General features: G+C 36.2%; 1 protein-coding gene across 1 annotated transcript in view; it reads right to left on the reverse strand.

Moving 5' to 3' along the window:
* Positions 1 to 1,116: 1,116 nt before the first annotated feature.
* Positions 1,117 to 20,835, reverse strand: part of Dus1 (Dihydrouridine synthase 1) — a 111,988-nt gene continuing 92,269 nt past the window's right edge. The window contains exons 3-9 of the mRNA XM_083136721.1: positions 17,117 to 17,276; positions 15,167 to 15,362; positions 12,839 to 13,087; positions 10,135 to 10,277; positions 8,916 to 9,055; positions 2,892 to 3,053; positions 1,117 to 2,236 (exon numbers count right to left, since the gene is read on the reverse strand). Of these exons, the coding sequence (XP_082992847.1) occupies positions 1,925 to 2,236; positions 2,892 to 3,053; positions 8,916 to 9,055; positions 10,135 to 10,277; positions 12,839 to 13,087; positions 15,167 to 15,362; positions 17,117 to 17,276 (1,362 nt within the window). The 3' untranslated portion in view covers positions 1,117 to 1,924. The remainder of the gene's footprint in view (positions 2,237 to 2,891; positions 3,054 to 8,915; positions 9,056 to 10,134; positions 10,278 to 12,838; positions 13,088 to 15,166; positions 15,363 to 17,116; positions 17,277 to 20,835) is intronic.

Genomic DNA, 20,835 nt, shown 5'->3' on the forward strand with positions numbered 1-20,835 from the left:
ATCCCTGAACTTGTATACGCTACTCATGAAAAAAGAAAGTAATGATGCTGTAGCCAAGAGTAAGTACATCTGTGTTGTCCTAAAATAAGTCGCTGCCTTGTTACATACAGCTTACACATTTTCAATAACTTACCACAACATTCTGGACAGGACTGAGGAAATATCACATTCAGCTTCATCATTTTGGGAATTTATAATTACCGACATAAATATATTGCAATAACTTCACTGTGTTGCACCACCAATACATTCGAATTAAAATAGCATAGCAGGCCAAGATTTGAAGCCAGAACCATTGGTAGCAAGGTCATAGGTTGACCATTAAATGTTTTCAGCCACCAAGGCAGCAAAAGATGGTTCAGGTGGGAAAAAAAAGGAACTGAAGTTGGTTAAAGTGTGTCTTAACTGCATTTTAAGCTCAAGTAGGCTATTTGGGACAGGACCTACAGTTTAAAGTGGGATCCAAGCCACTGGGGATCGAACCTGGAACCCTCTTATTACAAGGCAACAAGCACTATACCAAGGGTGAAGGGAAACATGCAAAATTACATTGATGTCACTCATTTTGATCCGATTTCGATCCTTTTTCATTCATTTCTTCTTTATTGAGAGAAGTTGGAGGGCATGTCACAGGAAATTGAGAGTGATTTCCAATTCAGCCTCAACATTTCACTGGCAACAGCGATGGAGATGAATGGTCTAAGACACAACAGTAAGCCACTTACAAAAGAAAAGGGGGGAAAAGCTGCCAAGTGAAAACTATGGAAGAAGTTATTGGATGTCTGTAATAAAGAAGAAGAAAATGAGTCTTGAGGATGTGCATTTGGTTTCACAGGGATGAAAAGAATCAAAGCTCTTACAGTATCTGGAGTTGAATTACGAGCAGGATGATTAACAATATTACATGCAAAGCTGAGAGACTGGTGTGACACAAGTGCTCAAAGTGAGGGGGGATGTTGGGGTGGGGATATTTCCCCAGCTGTCTCACTGTCACCATGTTAAACCACAGGAGCATTCTCCAGCTAACCCCAATGCTCGTCCAAACATCCACCCAGATAACATTTTCCACTTCAAGTGTTGGACCAAGTGTAAAACTGTTGGTACAGTTGGTAGAGTTAAACAAGATTCCATGTGGATTCTGGCAGGAGCCACTTAAATTAATAGAGCCATTACAAGTAAGTCTCAAATCAATGTGTACCTGGGGGCAACCCTGGGAAGTAAATGCAGCAGGAGCATGGTGCTGATCACATCACCTCCAAAATGGCCGAGATCGAGAATGTGTGGGGCCCTACCCCCCACATTCCCTAAATGGGCCTTCATGGTGAACTTTACCTTTGCGGAAAAGTTAGTAATTCACTTACGTCTATTTAGTACACTACCGCATCTTTCATTCCCCAAACATGAAATTGCAAGGCGCACACAGGATCTACCTTACACAAGAGATCTAAGTTTTGGTGCAGCTAGAGTTTGGTTTGGCTTCATTGGAAAGCAAGGAACCAAATTTTGATCCCCGTTACAGCAACAATTTTCAATAAGTTCTTAGGCGAATAATTTGAATTTGCAAATTTTCACTAGGTAGATAAAGTTCAGTTTGGTAAGTACATGCCAAAATTGGATTTCACCTACCTAGTGAAATGATGGCATGTGGTGTAAATTATGCCTTACCAAATTTTTGTTTGTGGTCATCAGATTTTAGATTTGCCATCATTATTAAAGAAATCCAATTTGCATTTTGTATACCCTGCAACATGCTGGTTGCTAACATTGGAATAAATTCAAGCTGATCCTTCTTGTGATATTGCCTCCTCCCTAATCCCAGTGAAACAGAAACTTCCTTCTGCACATTTGAACTTGGCGAGTTAATTTTGGACCTCAATCATTTGTACCAATAGATTCATTTTTACATCCTACCGCACCTCAATTGTTATGTCACAGAAACGCTATTATCCGTTTCTTTAGGAGTTCTGCATACCATTACCTCGCTACATGCAACGGCATCATCATCATCTTTGAGTACATCATCGGATGCAACTTTGGACATCTCACTGTCATTCTCTACGTTAGAAATTGCCTTATCTGCAGAATTCTCTGCCTGTAGATTTGCTAGCCTGTCCCGTTCCCTAGCTCTCTCCCTGTGTGTCTTTATGAAAATCTTGTGGCCTTCACAATCCTTGTTCTCAGAATAGCACCTTGCCTTGCAACAGGCTCGACACAGTTTTAACAAGCACTTCAGGCCCTGAAAAGGTAAAATGACAAATATAAGAAAGAGGTGTTTTATTTACTTGGGTGTCTAGCAATATCCAGTAACAAAATATACATCTACATATCTTTCAAAAGTTAGCACCACGAGACTTCGTAGAGACTTGAAAAATTACACTGAAGCACCTTCAGATCTGTTGTATCTTACCACTCCAGTGTTCCATTAATCATTTCAAAGCTCCAGAAGCCAGCTGTGATTACTCTGTATATAAATTGGACATTGAAGCGAGCATGGCCAAATTTTATTTCAAATCGCTAACACATATTTCACAATTTGAGAGAAAAAGTCTTAAGTGATTCTCATTATGGTTTACAAAAATAGAATTTATAATTTTTCTGAATAACCTATGGGAGGAGAAGTGTCCGATTTCTCGCATTCCAGCCCACTTTCTTTAAGTAAATTTGATACTGCATGCACAAAAATCGATGTAAATTCAAAGAATAACATAAAATTACTATCGGCATCAAATCAGCATTCCTAACCAAACAAAAATGTCGCAACAATGTAAAATCACCAATCTCTTCAAATACCTAAAGGTATTTTTTTTTACATAAGAAATTCTTAGGATGGCTAGTGCTATCAAAATATGAATACAAAAAAACTGTTTCTCATAAGAAAACTAAATACTTACCATAGGATTAGGACACTTGACGCACTTCTCTGCTCTTGCCTTAATCCTGAAGATCTTATTAGGATACTTCTGGAGCTTTTTCTGCTTCTTCTTGGACAAGGTTTTTGAAATAGGGTCCTCGCTCCCTTCCCTCGGCCTTTTCTGAGCCAGGTTGTCACAATTCTGGAATAAACAATTAATATATTAACAAACAACTTACACAACATGAACAATCAAAATCAGTTGATTAAATATATACATTCTATCATGGGTTACAAGTTTTGTCAAGCTGACAATATAGTGAAAAGAAAAAATAATATATGAACTACATTGGTTCCAAATGTCATAGGAGAATTCCAGACCATCTTTTCTACAAATCAAGAGAATCCAACAGAAGAGATCACGAATTTTTGGAAATAACTAAATAAAAAAAATAATGATGATTTGAGTCACCTGATGCCATTTGAAATCCATAATTAAAAAGTTGAGATCATCTTTAAAAAAACAACTGGTTGTTTCACAGTTGAGTTGTTAGGTTCCAACAATGTAACATTAGTGACAAGATTCATTGCATAACTGCTTCTTTTTTGGTAAAATTTATTCCATTGTCAGAACTGTAACATTAATCAAACCAAGAATAAATGTCTGATGAAGGGAACATTTGTCCTTCAGAAATGTTACATCAAAACATGTACAATGAAACCTCGATTTTACATTACTGGATTTTACATTGAATGAATACATTGACTTTCAAGTTACAAGCCAGTAGTGTCCGTGACTGTACATTCAATCTTGATGGTCCCAACATAGGAAAATGTTATAAAATGTTTCTCAGTTTTACGTTTTCCTGCATTTAAAATTTTTTCAGCTTGGTCCCCTGAAAAATGTAAAATCAAGGTTCCACTGTATTTAAATGCTTGTAACAACTGTAAACTACAGGGGAATAATAAACATACATAGTGCGCTATGACAACACGGGTCCCAGGTTTGAATCTAGGTCTGGGCATGGATGTTCTTTGTGAGTGTTCTTTCATCATTTTCATTATATCATCACTAGAGGCACATATTTTTGGTAAATAAAAAAGGAAAATTTCGGTACAAAAACAGTCGATTTCGGGTTCAAAAGCGGTAAATAACATAAAATTTAGGTGTTATAGTGGTGAATAATCACATCAAAAGTGCTATATAAAATGACATTTTGGTTTTAAAATTGTGAATATAATCCTAAATTTGATTTAAAATCTGCACTTATTACACAAAATAAACTTACCCCTTCTAATAGCACATTTATGTAGTTACCAGAGTATTAAGTTTATTCCTGTGTAAAGCAGTCCATTTTTGCTTCTCAAATATTTACAGCAGAATTAATCAATTTTCCGTGAATTGCATAACTCACAGGAGACTTCAGACTTCAGAAAGTGTCGCGTCGGTATATAAACGGTAAATTTCGTGTTTAAGAGTATATTTCGCATTATTTCGTGACAAAACAGGGTAGAAAAATGCGCCTCACACCTTTCAGAAACATGAAAAATGAACATTACAGCATGTTATTTCATATTTCGTGTTATCGTTAAAAACGAAATTTGCATGCCTCTAATCATCACTCATCCCCATCTTTTCAATTAGCCAAAAGTGGCAGAAAAGCGAAGTAAAGTAAACCAAATCAAACAACCCTAACACAGATGTAAATCTTTACTGATAAATAGAGGCACATAGTTTTGGTAAAAAAAAAAGCTAAGATTTTACAATACCGGACGCTTCCGTAATTTCTATCCTACTTCTTATACTCACGAAATACGTAGTCCCGTTGAAGTATCTGAGCTTAACACGTGGGGGTGACGTATAGAAATTGTTAATTGATGTGTAGAAGTTGTAAAATAAGCTTTTCAATTACCGCGATCATTCTCCCTCTGTATACAAGCATGGATGTTACGAAAATGGCATCGTCCGTGAGGAAAAATTGTTTTCCGTTATAGTGCTACAAAACTAAGATTGCTCACACTTGGCCATCAAACAATTCACTGATATCCCCACGAACCATTCCAGGTAAGGTTAGGTTAGGTTAGGCAAGCATAGTTAAAATTCTGTTCGTAAAACAATTCACATGTATTTCGCAAAAAAACACATTCTTTCAAAACATGACCCCCACATTTTAACTTAAGATTCGTGATTATGAGGCCTCAATTTATGATCATGCCAAATATGAAAGAAATCGGAGAAGCGTCCGGTATTGTAAAATCGCTCCAAAAAAGCAAAATTTCAGTACAAAAACAGTCAACTTAAGGTTTAAAAGTGGTAAATAAAATAAAATGTTGGTGTTATAATGGTGAAAAAACGGATCAAATATATATATATAAATATATATAAAATCAGTATATAAAATGACATTTTGGTTTTAAAATTGTGAACATTATCGAAAATTTGATTTAAAAACTGCACTTATTACAATAATAAACATAACCCTTCTAATAACACATTTATGTAGTTACCACAGTATTAAGTTTATTCCTGCATAAAGGGGTCCATTCTTGCTTCTCAAATGTTTACAGTAGAATTAATCAATTTTCCGTGAATTGCATAACACACAGGATAATTCAAACTTAAGAAAGTGTCACGTCGGTAAATAGACACTAAATTTCATGTATAACGGTTTATTTCGCATTTTTCAGTTCATTTCGCATCATTTTGTGACAAAACAGGATAGTAAAATGCACCTCACACCTTTCAGAAACATTAAAAATTAACATTATAATGTTATTTCACATTTCATGTTATTGTCAAAAACGAAATATGCTTGCCTCTACCGATAAACAATGCTGTAACTATCTAATATAAAATAGGATGAAACATATATTATAAAATATTTCACAGAACTAAATTACGAGCGAATTTACAATACCGGACCCCAGCCCCATTTTTGTAATATTTTGCATATTCACTAATTGAGGCATCCTAAACACGAATTTGAAGTTAAAATTTGGGAAATTGCAAAATAAGGGAAATTGAGTGATCCGCGATCGGAACAGAAACCCTGGATTTCTTCACGAAAACAATGGTTATTTCAATATTTTACGTTTTAGAACGAAATTTTAACTGTTTGCCTAACCTAACCTAACCTTACTGTGAATGGGGGCTATGCGTAAATGGTTTTTGGGGCTATAAAGAAATACCTTTATTTCCTACCTTTAAAGTCGCCATCTTCCTCACACCATGCAGATTGCTGAACAAGTGAACGTACAATGATCAAACATGTCTCCCATGCTTGTATACAGAGAACGATCACGGTAATTGAAAAGCTTATTTTACAACTTCTACATGTCAATTAACAATTTCAACACGTCACCTCCACATGATAACCTCAGTTACTTCATCGGGACTACGCATTTTGTGAGTATAAGAACTAGAATAGAAATTATGGAAGGGTCCGGTATTTTAAATTCTTACCCTAAATTATTTTCACCTACTTAATATGTATGGGTCTGGTTCAGAACATACAGATGGGGTATCAGCTGAAAGATGGCTATTGGCATATTAGAAAACTTACTGACAATACCTACGTCTAAATAGCATTTCATTTTCCATGAAGTTCTGCTTTATTGTTATGATTTTAATGAATGTAGAAGTGTAATTCACATGTCTAGGTTTTGTAAATCTCAAACTATGCAGTTTCTTCTAATAATATAGAGGGCTTCCCGATGGTGCAGTGGTAGCGTCATCGCCTTGTAATCAAGGGGTCCCGGGTTCGATACCTGGTGGAGGCACAAGTGGTTTGGATCCTACTTTAAACTGTAGGTCCAGCCCCGATTAGCCTTACTGTGCATAAAGTGGACTTAAAACACCAAATCAATCAATCAATCTTCTAATAAAATAAAACAAATTGCAATCACCTGGTTACTAATTGATACAGTCCAGTATCACATGGCTACTGAGTAGGCCTGGGCAAGAAGAAGAGAAACCACAGACAGATATATTCTGTGAACAGCTTTCTGTATCGTGCTACCACGTATATGAATGTTTCAAACATGTGTCCAGTTTTCCATTAAATATGTTCTTTGTTCAATGTCTGATGTTTGTCTAGTTCTACTAATAATAACCTGCATATCCATGTCCCTTACATGCACGAACCTATCACTCATTAAATAAGTACGTTAATGTACGTACCATCTATGTTCTTCAGGAAGCATTTACAATTTATATCAAATCAGTTATTGGAACTGGTAAATTTTATATCTATACTTTATAGGTATGGGCAAATATTTGACATCAGTCCAGGTCGGTGGCTGAGCATGTTAGATGATCAACTTTCAACCTCGCCACCAGGTTTGAGTCCTGGCTCGGGCATGCTTGTTCTTTGTGAGTGTGAGAAATTTAATCTAATCATTAATTATCCTCATCGGAGTTGACCAAAAGTGGCAGAAAAGCTACACAAATGACTTTTTTTTTCATTATCCATGTACATTTCGACAGTACCATAACCTTTATGCACAGACAGATCAACCGGCATGGCCCTACATTTCAAATGGGATTTGAACAAATGAAAAGTAAGTTTGCAGAAATGCTTGCTGCTGTCAAGTAAGTGAGATTTCACACCAAAATAATATGTGACATGTTTCACTTGAGGATTTCAATAATTTAATGGAAGATTTTGCAGCCTGCTATGTTGCTTTGGTATGAAATTTTGCTCTTCATTGCTTCACTTCCAAGTGCCATGCGTCACTTGTCACTTCAGCGTAAAATTATCCTCCCAGTGCCATGTGTCACTTGTCACTTCAGTGTAAAATTATCCACCCAGTGCCATATGTCACTTGTCACTTCAGTGTAAAATTATCCTCCCAGTGCCATGTGTCATATGTCACTTCAGTGTAAAATTATCCTTAGTCTTTGTGTATTCATCACTTATGTCTTGCGGGGCTTGTATCTATAGTTCCATCTTTTTTAAGATCTGAATTTCTACTTACAGAATTCAATTTCAGAGTGCCCTCTCGATTGACCTGAAACACTCAACTGTTCCACAACTCTAACACTATGCTTTCCCTTATACAGCGCCCCCTGTTCCACAGGGTGCCCCAGTTCTATCATAAACTACCTGCAAACATCAACATTTTTGCTCCAGAAAGTATTTTCTGATCATCTCTAACAATGAATATGTAAATATTTTTGTTTGTTTCCTTGTTTATGTCTTATCATGTTTATATTTACCTTTCTTGTTTTTACCTAAAATCATCTTGACTTGTTCTTGTTAATTTATTACATACAGTTTTCAGTGAAAAATGGAATTACAACTGCTGTATCTGAAACTTGGAATAAATAAATAATATTGGTTGTACCTTTTTATGTTATAACGAAAATGATAAGAATGAAAGAGATGAAGGGCGAGAACCCAGGACCTCTAGATACAAGATCACAAGTCAAATATTCAATCTGCTCAGCTATTAAAGTGGGATGTGTCAAATTAACTCTTTAACACCGAAGTCAATTTTCCCTATGTTGGTGCCGGACATTTAAAATTACACAAGGCTTTAACTAAAAATTTATATCTCTGAAACTACGAATGATGGAGTTACAAATTTTAGCTAGTTTTGTTCAGTTTAGATGAGGAAGTAAGCCTATAGTTGGAAAAAAAAATTATCAAGTAGAAGAAGACAACTTAAGTATATATATATATTTTCTTTTTGAAATTTGAACTTCATTGTGCTCCCACGTAGGCAACGCTAGGATGTGATATGTGTTCCAATCTCGTGGCAAAAAATGTACACTTGCTGCTGATACTTTCAGAGGAAAATAAATAATTTCTAATGAAAAAACGTGCTTGATTTCAGCAGGAAATCCCTCCCCCCAAATAGCTAGAATCAAGATATACTTTACCAATTACTAATGAGATACCTCGAGGCTCATTTACTACTCAAAACATGTATCTCCAAACATTACCCAAGTCACAGTATGTTTCAAAAGTTGAAAATGCTCCATGTATCACATCCTGGCATAGCAACCTCATTAAAATGTGACACCGGCGTTTAAAGGTTAAAGTAACTGCCACATGCTTACCTCTTTCTCTGACTCCCCATTCATTTTCTTTTCTTCTTTATCGGCATCCCTCTTCCTAAACTCCTCCAGCCTCTTGAGGTGTTCCTCAGGTGACATCCGTACATATGGCTGACAAATCCAAGGAGGAATAGGACTGGAACCTAAGATAACCCAACACTATAATCTTATTTTTAAACACAAATATGCACAAATACTATATTTTAGGGATGGACTGATGAAATTTCAGCCAATACCGACATAAAATTAACTGGTACGGATAACCGATATTCTACCAATCCGATATGACATTATAAATGGTTCATTTACCTCCTTGATAAGTGTACGTTACCAGATGAGCCAAGCTTTTGCAATGAAAAAGAAACGGCATATTTAGACATTTAATAACGTGAGGCCAGGGATATCATCCAATCAGTTCCGGGGTGACATGTGGTTGGCACAACGAACCCGCCAGTCGGTATTGTAGGTTTCCGTCACAGGGTTATGTCACTTATTTGTAGCTCCCCAATTTCCTCACGATGGTTGGTGGCCCAGTACCATACATAGGCCACAGGAGAAAAGTTGTTACACTACCCCCAGGAGACTCGAACCTGCATGCGTCCCCAAAGCCTGACAGCTTCGACCACAAGGCACAGTGTGGGACATTTAGGCATTTTCTTTTTAGAAAAAGTACGGAATGGAGATTGTGTGTTTATATTCATAAAATTTATAACTAAATGGCACAAATTACACTACATTGTAAGATATTTATAGATATAACAGATTGGTAAAATTATCGGTAATTTTACTGATAATCCAATAGACCGATATGCCTATAACGGCTGATACCAATAGAGGACGGATTAATCTGTCCCATCCTTACTCATATTTTTATTCTAATTTTATTATTTATGTTGCTTTTCTGCCACTTTTCAAGCTGAACATGGAGATGAGGATGAATGATGATTAAATTAAATTAATGAATAGACACTCACATTCATGTCCAGGCTAGGAATCCAACCTAGAGCCTTCAGTGGCATCACAAGAAAATGTACTTAAGGTCAAAATTCATGTCTTGAGACTGTAAGAGAGCTATGTTTCCCATCAGAACAATTTTTGAAAGCACAATTGCAACATGTGACAAATATATTTTGTCTATGAAAACTCTGTAAACCATGAAAATAATAATACAGTATAACAATAAGAGTTTCTGATGCAAATGTAATACAAATTCAGAACAAACCTTCAGCTGGCACCCATTTTTTCACACCCTCATGGAATGGAAGGTAGCGCTTTTTCAACTTCACAACCATTGTATTGAAGTCTGCTAAAGAGGAGCTCTTTGCCAACTCGGATCTCAAATCAAAGTTTTCTGGCAGACTTAAACTGGAAAATGTAAAAATATTAATCCATAAGTAAAGCTCAACGCCATATTACTATTATCATTAGGGAACGGGAACTTAGGTAAATAAATGTTTTTTCTGCGATAAGACAGAGACCCTCCTTTTTGCCAAAATTCTGATCATAGCCTTATATGTCAACACAGCAAATTATATTTTACATAAAAACACATATTTTGCAAATTTTCATTTTAAATACATAAAATCGCTCATTGACTTCAGCTACCTCGAAATCCTCGAAGGAAAAATGTTTATTCTCCGCACCTCTTTCATATAGAGAGTGTTAGGTTTGTTTTGTCTTTGAACATGCTCGCTGGCAGACTTCTGGCACCTCGCCTACGATCCTATTGGGGAGAAAAATTACCCCCACTGGATCTAACGCACAAAGTGCTAATGTCTAAATGTACAGAAATTTTTGGGAAAAACCAAGGTTTTCAAACTTTGTGCCAAATTGCACATGTTTTGGAAGATGAAGTAGAGGAAGAGGAAGCTTTGGAAAACTTCAGCGTTAGTGACATTTCGTGCTTCAAATATGCAAGAATTGTTTCTTGTGAATTGGAGCGATCTTTGTCACAATATAAGATGCTTTTTAGAGATAATCGTCACAGATTTACCATGGAGAATTTGAAAAAAGTATTTTGATCCACTGCAACTGCAACTAAAAAATAGCTCACTAAGAGGTAAGCATTTAGAAACTGATTTCAGGTGTTAAAAATGTATGTAATATTTTGTTTTTGTTACCAAATGTTTTCTTTATTTTTGTCACATATTTTTCTGTTTTTATCACATATTTTCAACATTTATGACACAAAAAAAAATATTTCTTAGTTTTTTAGCACATAAAGTTCCGTTTCTTAATTATCATCACTTCTTTAAACACACATTTGTAAAAACTAATACACTTAGCAATCCACATTTATAATTAATAGAAACATTGTGCTTGTAGTGACCTAATTTTTTGAATTACTTAATATTTTAACATATATCACACATAATGTGTCTTCCTTACGACACAGCTGGACCTTTGGCCAATGCCAGGGCAGCTGCTTTCAAAAATTCCACCGCTTTCAAAAACCAAAATGATATTCCAAAATCTGAAAAAATATATGTGCTTAGAATACCTTGTTGTTGTCGAGATATTATCAATAGTTTAATAAGACTTACGTAGCAATGAAAATATTGAGAATATTTGTTTATTTATGTATTTATTTATTTATTTACCTTCAAAGGAGACAAGTCTCCAATTACAGAAGGTACGGAAGGTATCTAAGCGATGGAAAAAGCAAACTACACGAACATTCATATGAATGCTCTAGAAGGAATTCTGAACATATAGTTTTTCATATTCTGGAACATTATTGAGTTGTTGTTTTTAAATAGTGGAAATTTCGAAGCAGCTGCCTTGATGCATGATCCCCCCCAACTAAGCCTTAAGAGCATGAACAGAGAATGTAATGTAATACCAATCACATATAAACTATTAGAGTTCCATTTTTACAACCTGTCAGTTAGTAACAAATGTTCCAAACTTATATTGTTGCATCTGAATTTTCCTGTATTAAATCAATATTTATTACGAATTAGCTAATAAGATTTTTTTTCCATACCAATTAAGTACCAATAAAAATATTTGTCGGGATGAAAAACTAATATTCTACCAATCCAGTATAAAATTAATAATTTTCCTTGAAGAGCATGAATAGTACATTATAATCCTTAATTAATGTATGTAATCAGGTGACTGAAGTGGGTTTTACTATTGAAAAAAAAACCTGCATATTTAGACATTCAGTTTAGGGTTTACAATTTATGTTTATGTTTTTATAAAAATAACTACAAAATAACAGAATTTGCACTAAGATACAAGATATTTATAAAAATGGCAGATTAGTAAAATTATCGGTAATATTTAGGGCTGATGTATCAGTATCGGCTGATACCAGTGGTATCTGGTTGGAATTTATTTGCTGATACCTGCAGATACTTTTCCGGCATTTGGTCTTTCACGGGGTACATAAAAATACCACACAGCACTTTTGCAGAGTCTTTCTTCGAAAATATGCAAAATTCAAAGTTTATTTTTATTTTGCACTATTTTTGTGTGAAGAAACTAAAATTTGTGATAACGTAACATACAATTTAATATTTTGATGTAATTCTTCAATATTTTAAAGTAAAAATATTGGTAAATTGATGTATATTATTAGAGTGAAACACTGACACATTAATATTAATCAATAATTTGAACAAGTTTTAATTATTACAATATTCAAGTATCGGTATTGGTGGGATTCGGTGAGAGTATCGGTTCAAAGTAGTATCGGCTCAGCCCAAGTAGTTTTACTGATAAACCAATATCAATTGACCAGAAGACGTTCACTACATGTCAGACTACAAATTAACTGTGATATTTTAGCTTCATTTACATGGCTGGTCTAGCTTATTTACACCTGTTAGGACATGCATATCCCAGTTGGTACGAGTGCTTTCCACCTGCTGGGACATGCATGTCCTGACAGGCATATAGAGGTTTTCAAATTAGCATACCAGTGTTTGAAGAGCTTGAAGAGATGTCCCCTTGAGTACGATGTAGGACACGGATACTCCTCGACCAGCTTCAGATACTCCTCTGCAATTTCCCACATGGGTGGGTTTCTGCTTTCAAAGATGGCTGGATTGTACAGGTTGCCTTCAGCCGACATAACTCCATCCACGCCTGTATCCAGCAGGCATCGCTTCACATCATCCAGGCACTGAATGTTACCGTTTGCAATCACGGGAATTTTCACATTTTGCCTCAAGAAAAAAGGGGGAAAAAATTATGCAATCATGTATTGTTTCTAGAAAAATGTAGCATATTGATACTTAATACAGAAAACACTGACAAAACTGTCGATGCCTTGCTTAAAATTCAATCCTAGTACTCACTGTTGTAGTGCAAAATGATTAGTACATCTACTGGCCTCCCCTGAGCCAAAAATATTGGCCTTTTTCTGCTGATACAAGTGGTTCTAGTGCAAATCCAAAAAAAATTGGTGTTAACCTAGCATTGAAAGAGAAACTGGTGTTACTTAAAAGAAGAAATAGCAGTTCCCATTCTAGAAAGCTCGACAACAGTGACGATAGGACTCCATACTTTTGCACATGCGTTATCCAATGAAAACCCACTTGAAAGGCATTACTTCTCAAAGGACTATTGCACCACACAGTTTAGTTTACAAATAAGTGCATTAACACTAATGACGACTACAATAACTATACATTAATGATGGATCTGGTCCTTTCAGACTCAGTGTGGTCCAGTCAACCCCATCCCCCCCCCCCCCACAAGATTATGATTTGAATTTGGAACACTTATTAAAAGTAATGTTCTTAGGTTATTTATTATTATTTTTTACCGAAACACTAACGTACAGGAACAGAATATGGTACATGCCTTTGAAGGTCTTAACAATTGTTGAAAAGCCACACAATCAAAGCTCATTTATTTAAAACAGTAACAATTTTACAAATTTTAAAATTTAAAGAATACAAGGTGTGAAGATGCATCCTTTGTTACAGAGTTATAGTTTGAAATTGTTTTTTGTGGCAGTAGTTGCAATATTCCATTTGGACTGCATGCATTGTGTCACAGCTGAAAAAGTATTCTATTCTACTTTGAAAAAAATAAATTGTGTGTATTTCATGCAGCATGTCATCAACATCACCATAATTAACAAATATAAAAAGCAACATAAAAATTAATAAAATACAGCAACAATGTCCAAGATTTTCTGAAGGATCTGAAGGATTCTCTCCGATGCCATACATAAGCTATAGGTGCTGGGTGATACATCTTTGTGTGGCTACTTTATCAATTAATCAATGATTACTATTCTGTAGATATTAAGATATTTGTAGATATTAAGCTATTTCTGATAAGACTTAGAGCTAAAGACATTGTGAAATAACACATGTTTGTTTATTAATTTGGTGAAATTTCCAATACAGCATAAGCCATTTTAAACTGGAAATAAACAATAATAAAAAAACAATAAAACAAAACAAAATAGTACAAATGTAAACTGGGCTCAGTTTCACAATATCATCTTATGTACAATTTTTTGTATGGTGGTGGTGATAAAACATGAATAACAGCTGAAAATATCTATTTGGTTTGAGATATTGTTAAACTAATTAGGAAGTCTATGGAATCAAGAACGTTGTATAAGTGAGAGTCTGGGAGTTGCAGTGTGGAAAGTTTCTTCGGGGAGGGAGGGAGGGAGGGAGGGAGGGAGGGAGGGAGGGAGAGAGAGAGAGAGTGAGAGACAGTGAGAGGCTCTCTCTTTCGTGAAAGAGAAAACTCTTTCTTTTCTTCTTTCTTTCCGCCTCGTCTCTCTCTCTTGCCCCCTCTCTCGCCTCTCTCTTTCTCCTCTCTCCCCCCTCTCTCTTAGAGAGAGGGGGGAAGAAAGGAGAGATAGAGAGAGAGCGAGAGAGAGAGAGAGAGAGAGAGAGAGAGAGAAGGGAAAGAGAGAAAGGTAGAAAGGAAGACTCTCTCTCTCTCTCTCTCTCTTTCTTTTTCTTTCTCTCTCTCCCCCTATCTTTCTAGAGAGAGAGGGGGAAGAAAGGAGAAAGAGAGAGAGAGGAAAGAAAGATAGAGAAAAGGGAAAGAGAGAAAGGTAGAAAGGAAGTCTCTCTCTCTCTCTCTCTCTCTCTCTCTCTCTCTCTCTCTCTCTCTCTCTCTCTTCCTCTTTCTTCCTTGCTCTGAATTTTATGTTCAGGCACTCTGAGGGAGAGTTCATGAAGTGGGATGCTACATCTCATCTGCAATGTATCTACATGATTCTGGAGTATTAATGTATCAACATAACATCGCAGTACTCTGATGATACTCACTTTACAGCTCTTATATGTTCCCAACTAGCAATTCCAGTGAGAGGTCCCTTCTGATCTCGCGTGCGGCCATGGACGGTCAGCATCTGACACCCAGCAGCTTCCAGCATCTGAGCATAGGCGACAGTTTTCTCAATATCTTCAAACACACGGATCTTGCATGTCACCGGAATCTGGAGTTTCTGGTGGGCTCTGCTAACTATTAAAAAATGTAAACGAAAATATGAGTGTTGCTGTACCTTGTGAATATTAATCTCTTGTTTACCAAATATCTCGACTGAGGTATTTACCTGTAACCCCTTGGGTACCAAATATCTCGATCGAGATATTTCAACATGTTCGTAGATTTTACGTCATAATGCCGCTATTATTTGCTGGAGTTGTGATTTTCTTCTTTTATATTATTGTTAACACATATTCTGCACCATAAAAGACTCTTGCACATCTTGTTCTTCCATAAAAAGGGGGGGAGGGGGGGCAATGGCGGAAAAATGGCAGCTTCCTTTGAAACTGAGTCAGACATGTTGTTTGGGGGGTACAAGTCGTGTTCTATTGCTCGTATGATAATAGTGCAATTATTTTCTTTTGAATGTGAATTTGAATTAAATTTTTTTGGGTTCGTCAGCAATGAGGCTATTTTGCACCCGTCACACTAACTATACGGGGTCCAGTCCCTTATCATAACAAAAATAAAAGTGTGTCTGAAAACTAAAATTTCCATACCTGGGTTAAAAGCTGAGGCTAAAAAGGGTGCTCAGCACAAATAAGGATAAAACACAGAATGACACAGAATTATACTGGCCATGGGGCCAGTCGCGAGAGCCTCGCCAGTCTGCGGTCCAGGGTGTACTCAGTGGAAGTGAGGTTGACTATTGGATGCACGACATGGAAGGAGCACTCCTTACACCCCGCATTTATTTTCTTGTTCCAGACATGCCAGCGATCATTTCCATGTGTCTTTTGACAATGTCCTGTACTTTGTTGTCCAGGGGGGGAGGGGAGAAGGGGTATTTTTCTTCAGAAATTTTGGAATTTTCTGGTTTCTCCCCTCCCACTGCATCCATATATACACTCAATGTGCATAAATTGTATGTAGTCCGAATCTATGGTCCATTCCGCGTATAACTGTACTTGATTCATCAGTCTAGGGCAATTAGCCTCCAATATACAGGCATTTCAAGGTAACTCTGCAATCCGAGGCTTCAGGCAATGGCGGCGCACAGACATGTCATTTGGGGGCTACAAGTCATGTTCTATTGCTCGTATGATAATAGTGCAATTATTTTCTTGTTCCAGACATGCTAGCGATCATTTCCATGTGTATTTTGACAATGTCCTGTACTTTGTTGTCCAGGGGCAGAGGGGTATTTTTTCTGAGATTTTGGAATTTTCCGGTTCCTCCCCCCACATCCATATATACATTCAATGTGCATAAATTTTGTATAGTCTGATTCTATGGTTAATTCCGCGTATAACGATATTTCATTCGTCTGTCTAGGGCAATTAGTCTCTGATCTACAGTCATCTAAATGAAACCCTGCATTTTGCTTAAAATTGGCCCGGTACCGGGGAGCTTACCTAGCAAAATGGGCTTGGTAATCAAAAGGTTAAATCCTTGTTGTACATCACATGGTTAGAATTAAAGTTCCGTTCGAAGCAACGAATTGCAGTGAAACTAGTTACAGAAGATATGCAGACCATGGGGAAGTGAATGCCGAGAAGAAAAGAGAGAAAAAAAAAATCAAATTTTCACCACCAGGTGGAAATGTGGCATTGAAATAATGAGTACCAAACATTTTTAAAAAAATTAAGTTTCACATAATTCACCCTACTTTTTTTTGCAAAAAAAAAAAAATTGGCATACAATCTGCGACGATTATGCAGTGAAATACGCACAATATCTGACACAGGCAGAAAAAAGAAAACAGCACATTTAAGACATCAAGTACCTACTCATGGACTGTACAAGTTCCCAGTCGTCCTGGAGGAAAGCTCCATAATGTCCCCTACGGGCTATTGCCTGGGGACAGCCAAGGTTCAGATCCACTGCATCGCAATGTCCCTCAGCCAGCAGGGCAGCTTCCAGGAGGACATCTGGATCATTGGCACAAAACTAGAAAGAACAATAACATATATGACTCTTGGATTCAAATTACCTATGTGGATTCTATCAACATCCTATATTTCTCGCAATTATGTAATTTAACTAAGACTAGTCAATATGCACTGGGCCATTTGGTTTAAGAACATAGAAAGATCTTTACTTAGCATGTCTTGGATACTATTATAGCCTTATCAAAGAAATAAAAAATTAAGAAACATGTGTGTTAAATATGTAAATTAATGCAGTTGTACAGTAACATGTAGACACGCTAATTACCACAATGTTCCAATTATTGATATTTAAGTCTGATAGGAAAATATTTTATAAAAACTATACATGCTAGCAATATAATGTTATATGCACTTTAATTTTCCTTTTTTATAGAAAATATAACTGTTTATTTACAGAACTCAGCATTTCAAATAAATTAGCATTCGTATGCTCTATGTATGAACTTCCAAAGACTACGTCTTCAAGTTCAAGAATATGATGTGAGAATGAATAAATTAGAAGCCTTGCAATGGAGTAAATTTTCCCATCCTATGAACTTCCCATTAAAATTTATTATACACTCCTCAAAAAAAGATTGGAATATTGTTATATTAGGCACAAGTTTGGATTATTGTTACATTAGGCAATAGGTGATAGGCACTGTCAGCGAAAACACAAGGATGTCCAGCAGAGACAGACATATACACCATGTGTTGCATTCCAAGGTTGCACCTATCAACTAATGCCTAACATAACAGTATTCCATACTTTTTGAGGTGTATAAATTACTCTTTCTTAAGGCAAAAGTAACAAATACTTAAAATGTTACGATAAGAACCTATTAAATATTTTGAGTGGAGTTGAGTTTTTGCTTTAAGTTCACTTTTATGCACAGATAGGCTAATTGGGACTGGACCTACAGATTAAGGTGTGTGCCTGCAGCTGATATCAAACCTGGAACCCCTTTGTTACAAGCCAACGATGTTAGCACTATGCCCAATATAGATTTTGAGATTAACGATAGTTGAGTGCTATCACAACAGATTGCAATGACAACATTTGAAACCATCAAATGACATTTGTATCATGAACAAGTTTATATTAAAAAGCTAGTGGAAACATTTTGTTGCTGTATTAATGTGTCATAAGGGAGTGGGGGGTGTTCATCTAGGGTTGGAACAAATATCAATCATTCTTGCACAGGATCCTTAGGTTGAGAGAAGGGAAAATCCCCCCTTTATTCTCCCTGATGGAGAGCAATGGAATTCACAGAGGTACATTATGAAAAACATGTATGTATCACTTTGTTGTGGAATTAACACAAGACTAAATGATCCTGTATAGAAGAGAAGTTCATTTTAATCCCAGTTTCTCATTCATTCAAAATGTTAAAAAATCTAATTTCTGAGAGATAAATGACCAGGTTCAATCGAAGCACCTTTGAGCAGCTGGGAGATGAAATCAACTACGTTCTCAGGTGCCTTGTTCGCCATCTTAATTAGGTAGAGATATGGAAATTGCTTCAGACAGATTGCACTGCCACCTGTGGGACACTTCATTAAGCTCTCCATCAACAAGAAGGGAATTTTCTCCAGGTTTGATGGATTGTTAATTAAAGAAAGGTAGAGCAATGCACTTCTCGCACAGGCAAAGAGGTAACTGTAGAGTATTGGTAGAAATTGGAGTACTGTATTATATGTTTTATCATTATATTGACATTTGTGTGTTCCAAGATCAACTTGTATGAAGTGTGACACTTTTTTTACATTCACTGTTGGCAAAAAGCAATTTTCAAGGGAATTCACTCTACATAAACAAGTTTTGTCCATGGTGTTTTTTTTTTTCACATCTCGCTTATTGCCGAATTTTTTTTGAGTCTTTGTTTTAAGTGCACTTTGTGCACAGATAGGCTAATCGGAACGGGACCTATGGATTAAAGTGGGATCCAAATCACTCCACCAGGCATCAAACCCGGAATCCCTTGATTACAAGATGGAGATTACCACTATGCCATTGTGGAGGCATGTCGAAAGTTGTTATTGGCATATTTTGCGGAGATATATGTAAAAATAGTGCTGATCAAAGCTTACAAAAGCATGCCTTTGAGACTTCCCTGGGACACAAAATTTTAGTGGAGGTTTGAGCGACCATTTATGCCCTTTGATTCATAATTAACAATTATAATGTGTGCATCACCACTGGGACTATTTGTACCATTATAAAATGACTGAGTTTTTGCTTCAAGTTAACTTCTGCGCAGATAGGCTAATCGGGACTGGACCAAAAGTTTAAAGTGGAATCCAAATTACTATGTGCCTCCACTAAGTATTAAACCCTGGAACCTTATAACATGGGGTCATAAATTATGTAATTATAAGTCATACAATTATATATGAACACAGAGTTTAACTAGAACAAATACAGTGGACTGTTTTTAATTTGAACTCCAAGGGAGTACACAAAATATTCAAAATTATCCTAAATTCAAATTAAGAAAATCATGCATTACTGAAACAAATCGATAAAACAAAGTTACTGTACTGCAGAATAAATAAAATTATGTAGTGCAAGCCAAAAAAAAACAATTTCTCTCACAAAAATAATTAAGCTACCAGTAAATGAAAAACATGTTTAAGTAAATACACAGTATTAACACACAAGATCAGATACCTAGGTACACGTGTAACAACATTATTTTTAACGTAGGTTGATAATGAGTTCCACAGTATCCCATATTCTCTAGCGAAATCACTTTTCTTTCTCACCCCCCTTTTCATGCACCACAATTCAACATTGGGAACAATTGACAACTGAGGCTAGATAAGAATACTTTCACAAATCATTTTCTACTGAGGGAGTGGGTTCAAGGACGAACACCTACACAACAAAAGGGGCAAACCTACTTTCACTTCCCTATGGCTGTCTCTGGATAGCTACCTTCGAATTATCCAAATAAAAGGTTCGAAAATTTGAATTACATATGAATTTTTAACATTGGTCACAATTGTAATTTCAAGGGGAATAAACTTCTGTTTGAATAATCAAAAAATTAGAATTATCCAAGTTCAAATTAAAAAGAGGCCACCGTATTATGGAGATCAGTGGTGGTTCCAGAGGAAAAAAAAGAAAAAGATGGCATAACAAGGTATAAACTTAAATACCACTCAATATTCATATTTGGGCTAAAGAGCATTTATTTATCTAGTCCATCTTGTTTGCTGGGTTGTGTTGGGGAAGCAAACTGGTCGACTGCGGTGGGGCTGTATGTAAAGTGGCATTTAACACACACACATACATACATATGAAATTTCTGAGAGGATTATACAGGCTATAGGTTTAGGTCCTAAAACATCTTTTGCCACCAAATATGCATTTTCCAGTATATTTGTACTGTGGGGAAGCAGGGGTGTCAACAGGGGGGGGTTCATGACGAGCCTGCGTCATAGTAATTTTTTGGGGGGACATCATTTTATACCAATTCTATATATCTTCACACAAAAATGGGGGGATCGTATCATTTGATTGACTTGTTATTGATTTTTAGTTTCGATTATTATGTACAGTTCTTCTACCTACC

The sequence above is a fragment of the Lepisma saccharinum genome, chromosome 15 (genome assembly GCF_977018435.1).
Source record: "Lepisma saccharinum chromosome 15, izLepSacc3.1, whole genome shotgun sequence".
Classification (NCBI taxonomy): domain Eukaryota; kingdom Metazoa; phylum Arthropoda; class Insecta; order Zygentoma; family Lepismatidae; genus Lepisma; species Lepisma saccharinum.